The sequence below is a fragment of the Nycticebus coucang genome, chromosome 18 (assembly GCF_027406575.1).
Source record: "Nycticebus coucang isolate mNycCou1 chromosome 18, mNycCou1.pri, whole genome shotgun sequence".
Classification (NCBI taxonomy): domain Eukaryota; kingdom Metazoa; phylum Chordata; class Mammalia; order Primates; family Lorisidae; genus Nycticebus; species Nycticebus coucang.
Window position 1 is genome coordinate 55,944,023 of NC_069797.1, and position 18,191 is coordinate 55,962,213.

At 45.2% G+C, this 18,191-nt stretch overlaps 1 protein-coding gene and 1 long non-coding RNA gene across 3 annotated transcripts; one reads left to right on the forward strand and one right to left on the reverse strand.

Annotated features, from left to right (window-relative positions):
* Positions 1–1,170, reverse strand: LOC128569748 (uncharacterized). Its single transcript, XR_008375446.1, has 2 exons — positions 1,038–1,170; positions 1–714 (listed from the first exon to the last, which is right to left on the reverse strand). It is a non-coding gene; the product is annotated as an uncharacterized LOC128569748 (long non-coding RNA).
* Positions 1,171–1,187: 17 nt separating this feature from the next.
* MSL1 (MSL complex subunit 1) lies at positions 1,188–15,844 on the forward strand. Of its 2 annotated transcripts, XM_053568156.1 has the most exons (9): positions 1,188–2,613; positions 5,059–5,282; positions 6,367–6,749; positions 8,641–8,688; positions 9,138–9,202; positions 10,854–10,921; positions 11,823–11,947; positions 12,113–12,185; positions 13,297–15,844. In XM_053568156.1, the coding sequence occupies exons 1-9, from the start codon at positions 1,846–1,848 to the stop codon at positions 13,385–13,387; spliced, it is 1,845 nt and encodes a 614-aa protein (XP_053424131.1). In that variant the 5' UTR covers positions 1,188–1,845; the 3' UTR covers positions 13,388–15,844. The 2 variants fall into 2 exon arrangements, with proteins under 2 accessions (XP_053424131.1, XP_053424132.1); XM_053568157.1 differs by lacking the exon at positions 8,641–8,688.
* The last annotated feature ends 2,347 nt before the right edge of the window (positions 15,845–18,191 follow it).

Consider the following 18,191-nt stretch of genomic DNA (forward strand, 5'->3'; position numbering starts at 1 on the left):
GAGATGGCCACATTCTGTATTCTCTCCCATGTCCACTCCCTCCATTCCTTGGTATCCCTAAGGCCAACATTTCCCTTGCAGATCTGAGGGCCATACAATCTGGCAGAAGAGGGCTGGGGCTCTCTTGGAGTCTTAACATATTCATACCCATTTGTTTAAAATCCAGTCCTTCATGCTTTGGGATCACAAAACAGAGTCACAGTTTTAATTAGAGGTATTCACATTAGGCCAGAGAATGTTAGACTTCTCCATCTCCATGAGGACTTTAAAAAGCACATCTCAGACAAGAAAATCAATTAAGACGAATTGAAAGTTTTTCCATGAGGATTTCTGTGAGGACGTGTTGGCTACAGTCGCTTGGAAATTAAGACACACACGCAAAATGAACTTGGAGAGATACCAAAGAGAATTCAACATAGAGTAGCCTAAATTATTGGCGGTCAAGGGACAAATCCCTTCAGGGATATCCTTTGCTTCGACGCTTCCAGAGCCTCCAAATGATGCGAGGAGTGGTAAGGAGGCTGGGGAAACGGCCGTTGGGGAAGAACTGTTGGTAGTTGGCGATACTTCATGGCAAGGAGGTTGTGGCGACAACTCCCCGGGCAGCAGACATCATGGATTCTCCTCCCTCCGGGAACCAGCGGTCCCTCGGCTTCTGGTCTGGAGCACTTAGAGACAAAGAACCTGATTCTCTCCAGTACCAGTGTGGGGCCGCTGGGGAGGGCAGGGGGTGGAGGGTTAGAGCTCTACCCCCGTGCACCCCCCACCGGCTGCAGGGGCCTGGATCCCGACTGGCCGGGCGGCGTGCGGGGAGGCAGAGGCTGCGGGCCCCTCCGGCCTGGGCCGGGCACGTTGCCAAGGTGCCGGGTAGGGGCCGCCCCGCGCAGACCGTGGACGTGGAGCGGCGGGCGCGCTCGCCGAGGGCGCGTCTGCCTCCCGAAGCCCCCTGCCCTCCTCTCCACGCTGTTCTCCTTCCCCCACCCCGGGGAGCCTCCGCACTCCCCAGCCACCGGCGCCCGCCCTCTCCGGCAGCCCACCTTCACCCCGCTCCTCCGCGCGCTCCTCGGTCCTCGCCCCTCTTCCCCGGCCTCCCCTCGCGGCCCCCTCCCCGCCCCTCGAGGCGGCGGCGGCCCCTCTCACAATAGCGCCGCCCGCCTCCCTCCTCTCCGCTCCCGGTTCGCTCCCGCCCGCTTCCCTCCCCGCGCATGCGCGCTCCGGTCGGCGGCGGCTACCGCGGTGGCGGCTACGAGCGGCTCCGTTTTTTTAAAGGGAAACGCTGAGGCGCCGGGGGTGACTGTGGGGGAGGGGAACCCCGAGCCGCGGAGACCCCCGGGGGAGGCGACAGACCCCCCCTCAGAGTAGGAGGGCTTAGGGCGGACTCATCCCTCCTACCCCCTCCTGAGGAGGAGGGGGTGGAAATGGAGGCTCGGGGCGGCTGAGGCGAGCTCCGGGGCGGGGGGCCGGGGCGAGGAAGGGGGGTTGTGGGGTGGGGAGACGAGGCGGGCCCGGCCGGGCCGGGGGGGCCGAAGCGAGCTCCGGGGATGAGCTCGGGGGCGCCTGGGTGCGAGCTCCTGCCTCTGAGGCGAAGGCGGCGGCGGCGGCAGCAGAGGCGGCGGCGAGGCCCCTATGGGCCGGCGGCGGGCCTCAGCCGCGGCCTCCACTTCTCCGCACGCCGGCGGGATGGCGCCCGGGCCCCGGAGGAGCCGCGCTAGCGGAGGCCTGCTGCAGCGCTGCTGAGGCGAGCCCGCCAAACTCCCCTCCCCCTCCTCCGTCCTCGACCCCCCGCACCTCGCCCCTTCCCCACCCCCTCCTCCGTCTCGGTCCCCGGCGCCGCTCTGGACCACTATGACCATGAGATCCGCGGTGTTCAAGGCGGCCGCGGCCCCTGCCGGCGGCAACCCTGAGCAGCGACTGGACTACGAGCGGGCTGCGGCGCTGGGCGGGCCCGAGGACGAGCCCGGGGCGGCCGAAGCCCACTTCCTTCCCCGGCACCGTAAGCTCAAGGAGCCGGGGCCCCCGCTGGCCTCCTCTCAGGGCGGGAGCCCCGCGCCTTCCCCGGCCGGCTGCGGCGGCAAGGGCCGGGGCTTGTTACTCCCGGCCGGGGCGGCCCCAGGGCAGCAGGAAGAGAGCTGGGGCGGTTCGGTGCCCTTGCCCTGTCCGCCCCCGGCCACCAAACAAGCCGGCATTGGGGGGGAGCCGGCCGCAGCCGGAGCCGGCTGCAGCCCCCGGCCCAAGTATCAGGCGGTGCTGCCCATTCAGACGGGCTCTCTCGTGGCGGCGGCCAAAGAGCCTACGCCCTGGGCTGGGGACAAGGGTGGGGCGGCTTCCCCAGCTGCCACCGCCTCGGACCCGGCGGGACCCCCACCACTACCTCTGCCCGGGCCGCCACCCCTCGCGCCCACCGCCACCGCCGGGACCCTGGCGGCCAGTGAGGGCAGATGGAAGAGTATGAGGAAGAGCCCTCTCGGGGGTGGCGGCAGCTCGGGAGCTTCCAGTCAGGCCGCCTGCCTCAAACAGATCCTTCTGCTGCAATTGGACCTCATCGAACAGCAGCAGCAGCAGCTGCAGGCCAAGGAAAAGGAGATCGAGGAGCTGAAGTCGGAGAGAGATACGGTACGCGAGGGGTTAATCTGCCTTCGGGACGAGGCGCAACTCGTGCGCATGCTCGGGGGAGGGGGTGCAGGGGGAGGTGAAGGGACCCCTGGGTTAGGAAAGGAGGCTGGCCACCAGCAAAGGAGTGTCTTAGGTGCTGGGTCTCTGCGAGCCGAGCTCATACACACTTTGGGTTGGAGGGAAGGGTTAAAGGGCACGTTCCCAGTGGGAGCGGGAAGGGAGTAGCAGGCGCCAAAGGGTTAATTTAAAATGACAGTCCCAGACTTGTGGGAAGGACGTTGAGAGTGGAAAAAGACTTGATTTGTGAAGGGTTAAAAATGAAAGGGTGGGGTGCATATGTGGTGGCTTTATGGAAGGGGTTAAATTAAAGAGCTGTCGCGTTAGAAATGCATTGTGGAGCAGAGGGACAAGAGCAGCTGTTGCTCGAACCTGCTGCAGCATCTTCAGATAGGAGTAGGCCTTCCAGTGGGCAGAGGGGTAGAGGTGATTTACGTGAAATCCTGTTTTAGTTTTCTTAAATGATACTAAGAGAATTGCTGCCTTTGATTTCAGACAGTTTTTAATAGGAATCTGAGTTATAAAACATGACCCACTGACCAGGTCCCTTGTATAAGCATGGTGTTTGAAACTGGAAGATTTTGAGGCATCAGGGTAAAGCAAGCATATTAAATATATTAAGTAGTCTCCCCCCCAAAAAAAAAATCTCTATTTTTTAATCTCAAGGTAGTACGAAAATCGTTATTTCTTTGTACTTCTGAGGAGCATGACTACCTAGGCTTGTTTTTACTGCAGCAATAGTTAAGGGCACCTCCATGTTAAAACATATTCCTTCAGATACCAGGGAAGCTGGGTGGTGGAGCATTACTGTGCTAGCATACCTTACAGCTGCCTAAAAATAAACATGGTTTCTACAATTGTTGTGTTCAGGCTGCAGCAGTCAGTCTCTCTCTCTCTCTCTCTCTCTCTCTCTGTGCGCCAAGGGCTGAGCAAGGGAGCAGAGGGCTATTCATTTTGTTTGCTTTCCAAATGAATCTCATCAGGCAGCTGTTTTGTTGGAGAATGAATTCTGCAAGGTGGAATAGGAGCTGGGGCAGGTCTTATTAAAATATCTGGTGTTGATTTGTGGAAGTTACTCAACATGGAGGTGGCATTGCTCAGCTACTGTACTGCAGTCTAGGGGTGTGATGGTACTGTAATTACAACACATCATGCATGCCCTTACATGGGGTGGGGGGTAGGTGGGAAGAGGATGACCAGTGAAGAAGAAGAAATGAAGGAAATGTCACCCACAAATCGTAGTTAAGTAATCCTAATGCTGTGAATCAAAACAGATATGAGGAGATGAAATGAGAGTATGGTTGGGGTGGGAGAGCTCTCTGCTGATTGTGGAGGTTTCTGATTAGTTCTGAGGTAATGGCCTTTTTGCAGGCTTTCCTAGGCAGAGAAAAGTGGGGTGAGTTAAGGATAGAGTGTCAGTCTGAACTTGGTATTCACTGCTTCTGTTGTGTATTGCAGTCTTAACATTGCTTAAGCTTGTTTGTTTCTTTTATTCCAGTTGTTGTTTGGCCTTGACTGAAATCTATGCAATAATTGTAATGAAGGCAGCATTAATATCACTGTTTAATCTAGATAAATTCTTGTAATAGAGTATAAGAAACACAGTTACCACTTTTTCTTAAGTCAGACTAATGAAGTTTTCAATGATAATGGACTTCAGTTTCTTTTTATGTAGTTCTCCCTTTTAACTAGAATTAAAGGTCTTTGATTTTAATAAATTTTACATAAATAGGTATAATTTTTCCTGTTATCTCAAATGCAAAGCAAAATGTATATGTCATGATTGTTGGGATTTATAGGAACTGATTTGTATTATAATTCTTCCAAATGGAGTGTTCATTGTCTTAGAAGTCTCCCTTCCACCCTCCATACCACTTTCAAATAACATTGCCATCCCTAGTGGTACTGTATGAGCTCTTAAATTCCTTCTCAATGTGCTGTTGGACTTTGACATTGAATATAGAGTTTTGGAGTAGAAGTTGAGAGGATAGAATTTGAGCAACCTTAAGGCCTCTTAAAAGAATATACATATATAAGGTTAATTCTGAAAGCTCCCAAACTGACTTGGAGCCACATGGTTAGCAGTAGCAGAGACTAGGCCATTAAAAGTTATGCTGTGGCCCCTCCCAGTTTAGAGGGTCTTCTTTTGGAAGAATGAACTACAAATTCCTCTATATGCCTCTTCCCATCTAGGTTAACCCTTACAATTCAACAGTGTATCTTTTATTGTATTTAAAGAAAATTATTTAGAAAATGTCTATTAAAAATAAACCGAATTGATGTGGTTCACAGAAAGAGGCAGAGGACCGTATTTATTCCTAAATGGGGCTAAGTATCTGTATTTAATTTTTTTGGTATAAGTCTGTATTTTACCACTCTCTCTTTTAGCTCCTTGCTCGGATTGAACGTATGGAAAGGCGGATGCAGCTGGTAAAGAAGGATAATGAAAAAGAAAGACACAAGCTGTTTCAGGGCTATGAAACTGAAGAGAGAGAGGAAACAGAGCTATCTGAGAAAATTAAACTGGAGTGCCAGCCGGAGCTTTCTGAGACATCCCAGACTTTGCCTCCCAAGCCATTCTCATGTGGGCGGAGTGGAAAGGGACACAAAAGGTGTGCTAATAACTTTGTTACACTGTTTGGACATAATGAGGACACTTTTTGCTAATGACCGAGAGAGGGGTTTGGGATTTGTGAGTGGTTTTATAGCAATATTATAATAATTCAACGATAGCCTGAATTATCAAGACTTCTATGCTGAGAAGGTATCTTGAAATATTCTCATGCAGTCCTATTAAAGTCTGTTAGAACATTTTGGTCACAGTAATAATTACAGAATGCAGAGTACATCATAAAGAGAATGGGCATCAAATAAGACAACCGAGTTTCATAAAACTATAGCAGTTCACTTCAGATTAGGAAGTGTTACAGTTAATTGTATTGGGCACTATAGACTTAAAAAAGTAAAACAGAACTGTTCTTAAACTTAAGGTAATTTGTCAAACTATAAGGATGGACATAAATTTTAAAAACTCAGAATTCAAATGAAATAAAATGTATAGGTATATAACACTCATATAAACTAAGCTTTGTAAGAATCAGGGATGTTAAAGATTGTTCTGAGTTAGAACTGTGAAATTTTAAGGAGGAGATGAATCTTGAAAAAATATAGTGTTTTGGGGAAATGTAAAATGTAGGTTAGTAAGAGGAAAGGAAATGAGACGGGAAAAATGGGGTGGGGAAGAAGTAGGAGAAAGAGAACCAGCAGATAGTAAGAAAAAAGAAATAGAGATTGTAATTAATATGGTATAGGGTTGGGGGGAACAGTAGAGACTGATGTCTGGTTGATAGGAATGAAATAGGTGGCAAAGAGTAGTGGCACCTAATTTTGGCTAAAGCACCTTGAATAGGAACCTTTTTAAATCTGGTAGGCAATAAAATACTATTAGACATTCTTAAGCATGGAAACTCACTTGCTCCCCAAACATTTAGTCAGGACCTGTTACATAACGGTATTGTTAAGCAGGGGCTGTTTCTGCTCCTAGCTGCCAAATGAGCAGAAAACAGATATTTAGGTACCTGAATACTGGTCATTTTGGAGCAAGAGAACAAGTTAGTTTTCTTGCCTCAAAATGTGAACAGATAGATTTTATTCAATAGTCAGTAAATTTGTATAATTTTTTTCCCTATCTAATAGGAAATCCCCATTTGGAAGTACAGAAAGAAAGACTCCTGTTAAAAAGCTGGCTCCTGAATTTTCAAAAGTCAAAACAAAAACTCCTAAGCACTCTCCTATTAAAGAGGACCCCTGTGGTTCCTTATCTGAAACTGTTTGTAAACGTGAATTGAGGAGCCAAGAAACCCCAGAAAAGCCCCGGTCTTCAGTGGACACCCCACCAAGACTCTCCACTCCCCAAAAGGGACCCAGCACCCATCCCAAGGAGAAAGCCTTCTCAAGTGAGATAGAAGATTTGCCGTACCTTTCCACCACAGAAATGTATTTGTGTCGTTGGCACCAGCCTCCCCCATCACCATTACCATTACGGGAATCCTCTCCAAAGAAGGAGGAGACTGTAGCAAGTAAGGCATAGAGAACACTTGCTCTTATACCCTAGTGGTGGCGGTCAAGCTAACAAGTGTGAAAATGCCTTTGGCATTTTTTAAAAAGTGCAATCAATAAAGCAGAGTTCTGTCAAGAATGAGTAAATTAACAGCCAGAGACAGACACTGTGCAGGCATTGCAAATAGATGGAATTACAGCAAAATGTGCTCAATGTATTTGCCTGCTTACAACACTGGGAGATGTGTTTGCCAGTAAGTTGCTCATCACAAGAGCACCAGACTTGGGGGTGTAATCTCCAGCAACTTGCATGCCCTCTGAAAGGAGGGTTTTCTGTGCTGTGAAATGCATAGAACTTATACTTTGCCATGCACGACTGTTCCTGCAATTGATATTGTGTGAAACCTGGGAGGGTGGTCTTTGGGTGTTCTCAGGGGCCAATGGTAATTTTTGGGTTGGGGAGCCAGGTTGGGTGGGGAATTTCACCTGGGCCTCCGCTCTTTAACTATATAAACATTTATCTGTATCTCTGTGTCCCGGTCTGGGGGGCAGGAGGAATCTGCCAAAGACCAACAGTCTTACTTATCTTACTATAACTTCACAAAGGTTCTAAAATGTGAAGAGTTTACTTGGATTGCAGTAGCCCATTGGTTGTTCATATATTTAAATAAAATGGTCTACAAACTATTTTTCAAACAATAAGGACTATCTTGGGATATCTGAGATGCTTGGGAAGGGTGTGGGGTATGGGACCTTGGTCTTCATTCCCTTTTTTTTCTTTATGGCTTCCACACAGAGATGCTCCCCCTATCTTCTACATCAACCAGTAACTGGAATGTGCCTTCAATCGTGTAATATTAGTCTATGACAGTCACTATAGGTACTTTGGGTAATGGTGGGGGATACCTTCTTGGATAGAGCCGCAGTCCTGAGTTTCTACCACTGTGTCTTGCCCTAGCAGGATGGGGATGGAAATCTATTTCAATGAGACAATAGCATTCTTCAGGCTTTGTTTGGCTGTTCTGGTGACAAAATTAAGTGGGAAAGATAGATTACTTTTCTTAATTATCTAACACTTATTAGGTCTCACACTTGAGTACATGTGATAGACCAGGATCCTGATCTAGGTTTAGATTTTTTGTCGGTTCAGTCAGTTGAACAGGTTCATGCTTAATGGTTAACCTTTTTGCTGCTATGGCAATGCTGTGTAACAACTTAAGAGAAACTGTGAAGCAACTTCCCATCTGGGATTGAGAAATGGCTTGGTCCAGAGATGTTCTGTGTGATGGGCTGTTTTTGAAAACTCTATCTTTCCTAGTACAGAAAATTCCAAACACATCTGAGATTATGGGCATAGGAGTACAAAGGAGTCTGATTGGGGAGATCCCAGCCCTTTGAGTTGTGAATAAACGTGTGAATCCTTATTCTTGATGCCCCTATTTCAAGAGGCTTGTTCTAAGGAAGCCAAAGTCTTTGTGCATGTTGTTCAGGCTGGACCAGCAAGGTAGTTTGTTTGGTTGGAGGGAGGAGGGAGCTGTTTAAGAAGACTACGTATGTAAGTTTTGAGAACATTGATCTTTTATTTGAAAAATAGGGTCAACTTTTACTCACCTGCCATGTTCTGAGTTTAAGGTTTGATATCCTTGGCCATCAACTGTTGCAGGGAAACCACCCTAAATAATGAAGAAAAGAAGTCGTCTCAGTGTAAAAAAAAAAAGTGGTGGGCTTATTTTCTTTTCTTTTGTCTGTTGTTCCCTATTCCCCTCCCCCAGAGAGAAATTCTCAAAAGAACGACTCAAAAAACAAAATGGCTTCCTAGTGAGAACTTCAGTGATGATCCTTTCCTCCATTTTGGGTATGGGCTTTTTTTCTTTTTACACTGAGATGATTCTTCTTTCCTGCATTATTTAGGGTGTCTGATGCCATCAAGTGTTGCAGGAGAAACTTCAGTCTTGGCTGGTGAGTAGAATAGGAATTGTGCCGGCTGGGCCTGGGGTGGGGGTTGGTGGGTTGGTGGATGGTTGGGAGCTGCATTCCCCATCCATTGGATGTGGGAGAGTGAGATTTCTTGGTGTATGATTGATTACACTACCATAGACTTCAAAATGACAACAAATTTCAGTTGTTTTTCAGGAACTGCAATAGCATCCATTATATGAATTGTCAGGTATTGGCTTAGGGTTTTTTGTGATCCTGAGTTTGGCATACTGCAATGGCATTTAGGTTCTTTTGTACCATAGCAAGGACACTGAATATGGCTTCAGGCAAGGCCATAGAATGGATTCCTATCACTTGGTAACTTCGTCTTATCTGGGGAGAGACCTCTTCTCCTAGTGAATAGTTGTGTGACTTTGGATTTAAGGGTGGTTCCACCCCTCCTCCCTTTCTTTTTCTTTCTTTTTTTCCAGTTCCTTCTTGGAGGGACCACTCAGTAGAGCCTCTAAGGGACCCAAATCCTTCAGATCTTTTAGAGGTAGGTACCTAGGAGCTGTCAATGGAAGGGATTAAGAGACTGAATAGAAGAACATGGGGGTGTAACTTAAATATGTCATAGTACTATGGATGAGTCAAATAGAACTTTAAGGCCAGAAGGGAACTTCAGAGATTATCTAATCAAGTTTCTTCATATTCTATATAAGAAAACTGAGGTCTGAGCTAGGTGTGGTGGCTCACAGCTACTAGGGAGGCTCTCGCTAGGTGATTGAACCCAGGAGTTAAAGGTTATAGTGAGCTATGATGATGCATTCCAGTTTAGGCAACAGAAATGAAAGAAGAATAAAAAAAAAAGAAAACTGAGCTCCAGAGTGGCCAAGTGACTTATTAAAAAATAAATAACTGGAAGGCTGGGTGAAGTGGGTCACACCTATAATCCTAGCACTCTAGGAGACCGAGGCCGGTGGATTTCCTGAGCTCACAGGTTCGAGAGCAGCCTGAGCCAGAGCGAGACATTGTCTCTAAAGATAGCTGGGCATTGTGGCGGGTGCCTATAGTCTTAACCTCCTAGGGAGGCTGAGGCAAGAGAATCACTTGAGCCCAAGAGTTTGAGGTTGCTGTGAGCTATGACCCCATAGCACTCTACTGAAGGCCACAAAGTAAAACTCTTATCTCAAAAAAAAAGTAGGCTTAGTGCCCATAGCTCAGTGAGTAGGGCGCCAGCCACATACACTGAGGCTGGCAGGGTGGAGCCTGGCCTGAGCCTGCTAAACAATAATGACAACTGCAACCAAAAAAAAAAAAAGCCAGGCGTGGTGGCGGGCACCTGTAGTCCCAGCTACTAGGGAGGCAAGAGAATTACTTAAGCCCATGAGTTTGAGGTTGCTGTGAGCTGTGACACGACAGCACTCTACTAAGGACAACATAGTGAGACTGTCTCAAAAAAAAAAAAAGACCAGGCCTGGTGGCTCGTGTCTGTAATCCTAGCACTCTGGGAGGCTGAGACAAGTGGATTGTTTGAGCTCAGAAGTTCCAGACCAGCTTGAGTAAGAGTGAGACCCCATTTCTACTAAAAATAGAAAACTAGCCAGGTATTGTGGCAGGTACCTGTAGTTGTAGCTACTTGTGAGGCTGAGGCAAGAAGATTGCTTAAGCCCAAGAGTTTGAGGTTGCTGTGAGCTATAATGATGCCAGGGCACTCTACCCAGGGTGACAAACTGAGACTGTCTCAAAAAAATAAAAATAAAAAATAAATGGCTATGTAGTATTCAAAACAACGGTAGATTTCATAAGTAGAAAAGTTGCATATACCACTCAGCAACAAAATTATATATTCCAAGCTCATTTGACTCTTAAAAATTTGATATTTACTTTCAATTCAGACTCTACCACAAAGTATGGAGGTCAGGAGGGTTTATGGCAGTCTCAGGAAGTCAGTTTGACATGATGTTTCCTGGGAAAATTATGGAAGAAATGATTTTGAAATTGAGAGATTCTAAGAAGGGTGAAGGTGGGGAAAGAAGTATGTGTTTTCTTGATTTCATCACTAAGCAGTTCATATCATATCCATAGAACCCACAGACTCAGGTATGACCTGAAGGTGAAAGAGTTGATATTCTTGGAAGCTGGAAATTTTGTATATGGGTATAACATGGTGATAGATAGTTTATCAGCTGCTATTCTTTACACAGAATCTGGATGACAGTGTGTTTTCGAAGCGGCATGCAAAACTGGAGCTGGATGAGAAGAGAAGGAAAAGGTGAGGTCAGAGATTCCATTCTAGTAACAACCGAACCCTAGGACCCTGAGCTCCCTCTTCCATGCTATAGAGCAGAGATGTCCAACCTTTTATTATTCTGTTACACACCAGAAGAAGAGTTGTTTGGGCCACATGTTAAATACATACACTAACAAAAGCTGATGAGCAAAAAAAAAAGTCCGTGCATAATTTTCACAACATCTGACACTGTAGATAAGTAAAACAGGTCCTACATCATCCACACACTATACACGAGTTGCAGGTTGGACACCCCTGCAGGAATCCTGGAATTCCTAGCACTCTTACTAGCTTCCCAATTGATTAAGTATCTTAGTTTGAAAAGGTAGTTGTTGGCTCCGCGCCTGGGGCTCAAGTGGCTAAGGCGCCAGCCACATACACCTGAGCTGGTGAGTTCAAATCCAGCCTGGGCCCGCCAAACAACAATGACGGCTACAACCAAAAAATAGCCGGGCGTTGTGGCAGGTGCCTGTAGTCCCAGCTATTTGGGAGGCGGAGGCAGGAAAATCGCTTGAGGCCAGGAGTTGGAGGTTGCTGTGAGCTGTGATGCTACAGCACTCTACCCAGGGTGACAGCTTGAGGCTCTGTCTCAAAAAAAAAAAAAAGAAAAGGTAGTTGTTGTGGGTAAACAGGTTGGCCTCTTTTTATTTGGGTATGACCTTCCTCATTTCTATTTTCTGTGAAATACCAACATATGATCTGAACTGGTAGGCCTGAACAGCTCTTTCCTAACCAGGCAGTCATTTCTTTTTACCCTATCTAGAGAGAGTTAGCAAGGATCTTCTTAGCATCTGGGTTGTATGAGTTGCTTTTATAGAACAGATTTTGGGTAAGCGGTAATGTTGGGTTTGTTTGTTTTGTTTGTCTTGTTTGTTTTTCCCAGATGGGATATTCAGAGGATCAGGGAACAAAGAATTTTACAGCGACTGCAGCTCAGAATGTATAAAAAGAAAGGAATTCAGGAATCTGAGCCTGAGGTTACCTCATTTTTCCCTGAGCCAGATGATGGTAAGTTTTGTTTATCTAAAAGAGTAGGTTTTTCAATGAATAAAAAGGGTTCACGGCTCCAGGATACAACTTGCTCTGAATGAATGAACTGTATTTTAGATCAGGTATAGTTAAACATTTCCCATCTATGTCACTAACAAGGTCTCATTTGACTTTCTTCCATAGTTGAAAGTTTGATGATTACCCCCTTCTTGCCTGTTGTAGCATTTGGACGACCATTACCAAAATTAACTCCACAGTAAGTATAAATTTTTTTTCTCTTCTCTCAGGTGGCCTTCACCTCTTTTATAGACTAAGGAAGTCTAGACATAAGATGGAACCAGGTGGCTTAGGGATGGCCATGGGGCTACCTAGGCCTCATACAGTGGCATACACCTATGATCCCAGTGACTTGAGGGGCTGAGGTGGTAGGATTGCTAGAGCCCAGGAGTTCGAGGCTGTAGTGCAAAAAGATTGCACTATAGCACCCCAGCCTGGGTGACAGAGTGAGACCATGTCTGTTTAAAAAAAAAGGGGCGGCGGGGACGGGCTTGGCACCTGTAGCTCAGTGGTTAGGGTGCCAGCCACATGCATGGGGGCTGGTGGGTTCAAACCCGGCCCGAGCCTGCTAAGCAACAATGACAACTACAATAAAAAAATAGCCGGGCATTGTGGTGGGTGCCTATAGTTCCAGCTACTTGGGAGGCTGAGGCAAGAGAATCCCTTAAGTCCAAGAGTTTGAGATTGCTGTGAGCTATGATGCCATGGCACTCTACTGAGGGTGACACAGTGAGACTCTGTCTCAAAAAAAGAAAGAAGGGAGGAGATGAGGCTTCCTGGGCAGCTGGCTTTTGCTATGATAAGACTTCCAACCCAGGCGGCGCCTGTGGCTCAGTGAGCAGGGCGCCAGCCCCATATACCGAGGGTGGCGGGTTCAAACCCAGCCCCGGCCAAACTGCAACCAAAAAATAGCCGGGCATTGTGGCGGGTGCCTGTAGTCCCAGCTGCTCGGGAGGCTGAGGCAAGAGAATCGCGTAAGCCCAAGAGTTGGAGGTTGCTGTGAGCCGTGTGACGCCACGGCACTCTACCGAGAGCGGTACAGTGAGACTCTGTCTCTACATAAAAAAAAAAAAAAAAGACTTCCAACCCAGGAATTAGGATTATTTTTTGAAATAGAAATAGATTATTCCACTACTTTAATGGTGTACTGTTACTCTGGCTTTGAGGCAGGAAAGACACTCCTAACTTGGAACTCAAGAATCAGGGCTAGGAGTAGTGAGGGACATGGTGACTTTTGGGGGGTTGCTATCATTTTCACACTGAATCCCTTTTAGTTTTGCAAGTTGATTTCCTCATCCTTTTTTTGCCAGGAATTTTGAGCTGCCCTGGTTGGATGAGCGTAGCCGATGCAGGTTGGAGATCCAGAAAAAGCAAACACCTCACCGGACGTGTAGGAAATAGCTGTGCTGGCAAGAATCCTCTGTCTTCAGATAGTTGTAGCATGCCATTCCCAGAGAGTGGCAGAGACCTGTATATGTGACCTATGTCCTCATGTATGTTATCACTCACTGATAATGCCTTTCCATACTTCCTTGATTTGGGTTTTGTTTTCATCACTCTGGTTTCACAAAAACTGTTTGATTGGGCTAATTGTGAATTATGGAGGGTGATTGGGATTTCTTTTCCCTTTTTAGGGAAATGAACTCTCAACCTAAATCTATAGGATGGCGGATTTGAAAGTTTCAGGGGTCTGCTTCTATACATTTGCCTATGTTAAAGGGGTAAAAGGGCTTTCTTCATTAGATACATGGAGATGAAGCAACCCCTGCCTTTAGATCTGTGCCTGCATGGCACTCCTCTTACCCTGGTATACCCTCCTTATAGTTTGGTAATGTGTTTTTTACCCTAAAATAAAATTAAAAAACAAACAAACAAAAAAACAAAAAAAAACCTCACCATGAGCTTTAGGACCAGATGAGGAATAATAAGTGAAGTGATGAAGCACGTCATGTTCACAGAGTAGAGATTGAAGAGTTGGTAGATAAACGTATCAAAGGATATTCTCTTAAAACTATTCTGTGATATAGCCATGTGGAATGGGATGTTAGACTGCAATTATTTTCTTAGTTAATGGGTAACTGAATTTCTTCCTCCACCCTTCAAAAATAAAATCTTTAGAAAAGAGAATGGGAATGGTTAGTTTTGGATAAGTTACAGCTATAAACAAAAGCAGTTGGCATTTGAGAGGGCGTGCCAGAACCTATATAGATGTCCTTGTGTCACATCACTTCTCAAGTATTCCTTAGTTGGGCTTTATCTTTATCCTTTTAGCTGAGCTCTTGGTGATAGGGTAGAGATTTAGGGAGGGGGGGAGTTGGAAATATGTGCTTCCTTTGGCTGGCAAATGTCTACACCTTGAAACAAATAGATGTACCTAATGAGCTTCTCCATTTACTTTTTAAAAATAGCTTTGTATGTGTACCATCATGGTCCTACCTCCCTCTTTCCCCCCAGTTTTGTTAAAATACCAGGACAGCACTCCCAGTCCACTTTGATCTCAGCATAAGATCCCTGTTAACTATATGAAAGGAAAATAGAGCCAAGACCTCTGGTCTCAAATATATAGGAATTGCCTTTCTTTAGTCTTAAGGACTATTGTGTGAAAACAAGTAGGGGTCTAATCTCCTAGAAGGTAGGGGCTTTTATCCTTGAAGAGAAGATGTCCCCATATTATTAGCACTTTTAGAGGAGAAGCCAAGGTATGTAGGATGTGTGGCCGGCCCATCAGTGGAGCATAAGACAGAATGGGAAGATACCATTGTGGGAAGAGAAGAAAAGTTCCTCAGGGGCCTCCCACTGCTAAAGCTTTTTGTGAAATGTTGATCTGTGCTCCCTGGATTTGACTTTTAAAAGAAATTACTCCGGCAGCACATGTAGTATTCTTGGATGATCTTGCTGCTCTTATTATTTCTCCTTTTGTGTGTGTGTGGCTATGGGTTTTCATTTATAACTCCATCTGCTTAGGAGAGTGGGCTCTCTATAAGGGAACCTGCTGAAATGTCATTGAAGCAAGGAAGTAGAGAGAAATAGGACTTATTCCACTAGGGGCTCTCATCTCACACCTTGAGAAGGAGATTTCTAGAAAAACTAGGCCAGATTTTCTTTGTTCATCATTTTAATGTGGCAAACTGTTTTCTTTCCTACTCTGACCTATGTTATGTTCTTTCACAATGAGCCCCAAAAGATAAAAGACCCCAATCAATGTCTCTTGACTTTGTTCCTTGATCTTTCAGTCTCTTCTTGATTTCAGTATTTGTTGGATTCCTAATTTTGGATATGGGTTAGCAAATTAACTTTATGTTTGTTCCCTACCCAGGGGACTCCTCAGATTCTGACTTGAACTAGACTGAGAGGAATCCATGAGGTGCTATCTGGCCAGACTTAAGTGGATTCTATTTTCTTGGTTCTCCCTCTCCCTGAGGACCTATTGTTTTAAATTCTCCCCTTTTCTAGATCAGTTCTCCTTTGATTTGGATGTGTTGAGGTTTGTTGAGAAGGAGCTTGGAGAGTAGACTAGCAAAGTTCCAAGAGTGAAATTACAGTGTGTTCAAGCGTGGGGGGAAAATTAGTCTTATTTTTCCCTACATGGGATACAACACTGTGAAATTCAATCTTCAACTGAAAGCCCTGCAATTCTCCTAAAACATAGTTCTTTGTTTTTCTTTAACAAAGTTTAAGCTAGTGTTAATAAATTAAAGAGAAATTGCTTGTCTGTCCACTTCAGCTTTGTTTTATCATTTCATATTGTTGTCTGTGTTGTAATTCATACTTTTGATACCATTTCTGATGTGTAAAATTGGTTGTCTTGTAAATATCTTATAAAGAGTTCAACTGTAAATAAACTATTGTGGCTGTTAATTTTTGAACTTCTGCTTCAGTTTATTAGATTTATTGATAAGCATTAAACAATTCTGGTATTTGAGACTAGAAAAATAAATCCTTTTTTTTTTGTAGAGACAGAGGTTCACTTTATCACTCATGGTAGAGTGCAGTGGCGTCACCCAGCTCACAGCAACCTCCAACTCCTGGGCTTAGGCGATTCCCTTGCCTCAGCCTCCCGAGTAGCTATGACTACAGGCGCCCGCCACAATGCCCAGCTATTTTTTTGTTGCGGTTTGGCCGGGGCCGGGTTTGAACCCGCCACCCTCGGTATATGGGGCCGGCGCCCTGCCCACTGAGCCACAGGCGCTGCCCAAGAAATCCATTTTGACAATTAAACAGAATAACATGTTATTTTCCTCTTTATATAGGGTACTCTTCCATTTGTAGATAGGTACAATGTTAAATATTTAAGTTCTTTGTCCAGTGTACTTCCTTATGTATATTGACAACTTTAAAAACGAGACTTTATAACTGGTTCTCAACATTCCTAATTGGGTATGTTCCTAATGCCCTTTAATAGAGTTCTTCATGTTGTGGTGACCCCCCAACCATAAAATTATTTTTGTTGCTACTTCATAACTATAATTTTGCTACTGTTATGAATCGTAAGGTAAATATTTGATATGCATATGGTCTTAGGCAACCCCTGTGAAAGGGTCATTTGACCCCCAAAGGGGTCGTGACTCACAGGTTGAGAACCGCTAGATTATAAGATACTGAGTAGCTGGTGTCTAAATTAATAAAATCTTACAGTTGGAAAGGTCTTAGGAGTCTAGTCTAATCCCTGATGACATGATTTCTCCTTCATATCATCCTAGACAAATCAATTCCAGCTTCTGCTTCAACACTTCATTTTTCCCTATGCACTTTTTTTTCTCCTAAATGTTGCAAATTTTTTCTTGTTGACAAAATCTAACTTCTTTATAACTTTTGGCTCATTGGTTTGTTGTTTTTTTTTTTGCCTTCCAGGATGATGAAAAAAGATCAATCTCTTCCTTTTCCTCACAGTACTGTGATAGTTAAAGATTGCTGTGGCTATCCCATATCTGTTTTCTTTTTTTTTTTGAGACAGTCTGTGTTGCCCTCAGTAGAGTGCTATGGCTTAACAGCTCACAGCAACCTCAAACTCTTGGGCTTAATCAATTCTCTTGCCTCAGCCTCCCAAATAGCTGGGCCTACAGGTGCCCACCACAGCGCCCATCTGTTTTTTTTTGTTGCAGTTGTCATTGTTTAGCTGGCTCTGGCCCAGTTTGAACCCACCAGTCTGTGTATGTGGCCAGTGCCCTAACCACTGTGCTATGGGCACGGAGCCCCAAATCTTCTCTTCATGCTAAATATTCATAGATCTTTTTCCTTTTTTAGACAGTCTTGCTTTGTTGCTCTAAGTAGAGTAGCATCATAGCTCACAGCAACCTCAAATTTTTGGGCTCAAGCAATCCTTTTGCCTCCCAAGTAGCTGGGATTACAGGCATCAGCCACAACACTGAGCTATTTTTTTAGAGATGGGGGTCACATTCATAGATCTTACAACTGTTTCTCAAAAGAAGATTTTGATTTTTCAGTTCCCTCTGGATAAGTGAGCAATTCGCCCACGTCCATTTCAAAATTGGACCCAGAGCAAACAACTGAAGGAGAAAGTGGTAGACTATCACATTCCTTATTTAGACACTAAACTTGGTAGACTTATTTGCACCAATTTAGCAAATAAGGATTGATAAGCTCCAAGTCTTTTTCTTTTAACTTCTTAAATCCTACATCCTCCATTTTGAACTCAGGCAGTTGGTTTTTGAAGCTGGGCTTACAAGTTGTCACACTTGGCCAGTTGTCTAACCAGTTGTGATTGGGTCCTGATGCAATCTCTGAAGGCAATCAGAATTCCTCTTAGTTTCACACTGTCTATATCTTTGATAATCATCGGGATCCTTAACTACATCACTTATAAAAATATTATTCAATAGTCAGGCGTTGTGGCGGGCGCCTGTAGTCCCAGCTACTCAGGAGGCTGAGGCAAGAGAATCGCCTAAGCTCAGTAAGTTGGAGGTTGCTTTGAGCTGTGTGACGACCTGGCACTCTACCGAGAGCAAAAAAGTGAGACTGTCTCTACAAAAAAAAAAAAAAAATATTACTCAGAACAGAATCCTAACTATATACCAGAGTGACCTTTAGCTGTTTGATAAAGGCGCACTCTCGTAGATGCACTAATAACTTACCTAAACCACCTTGTAAGAAAATGACTTTCTCTTGCTGACAAATGCCTTGCCAAAATCAAAGCATTTTCCTCTGATAACTCTTAGCAAAAAGGAAATCAAGTCAGCAGTTTGAA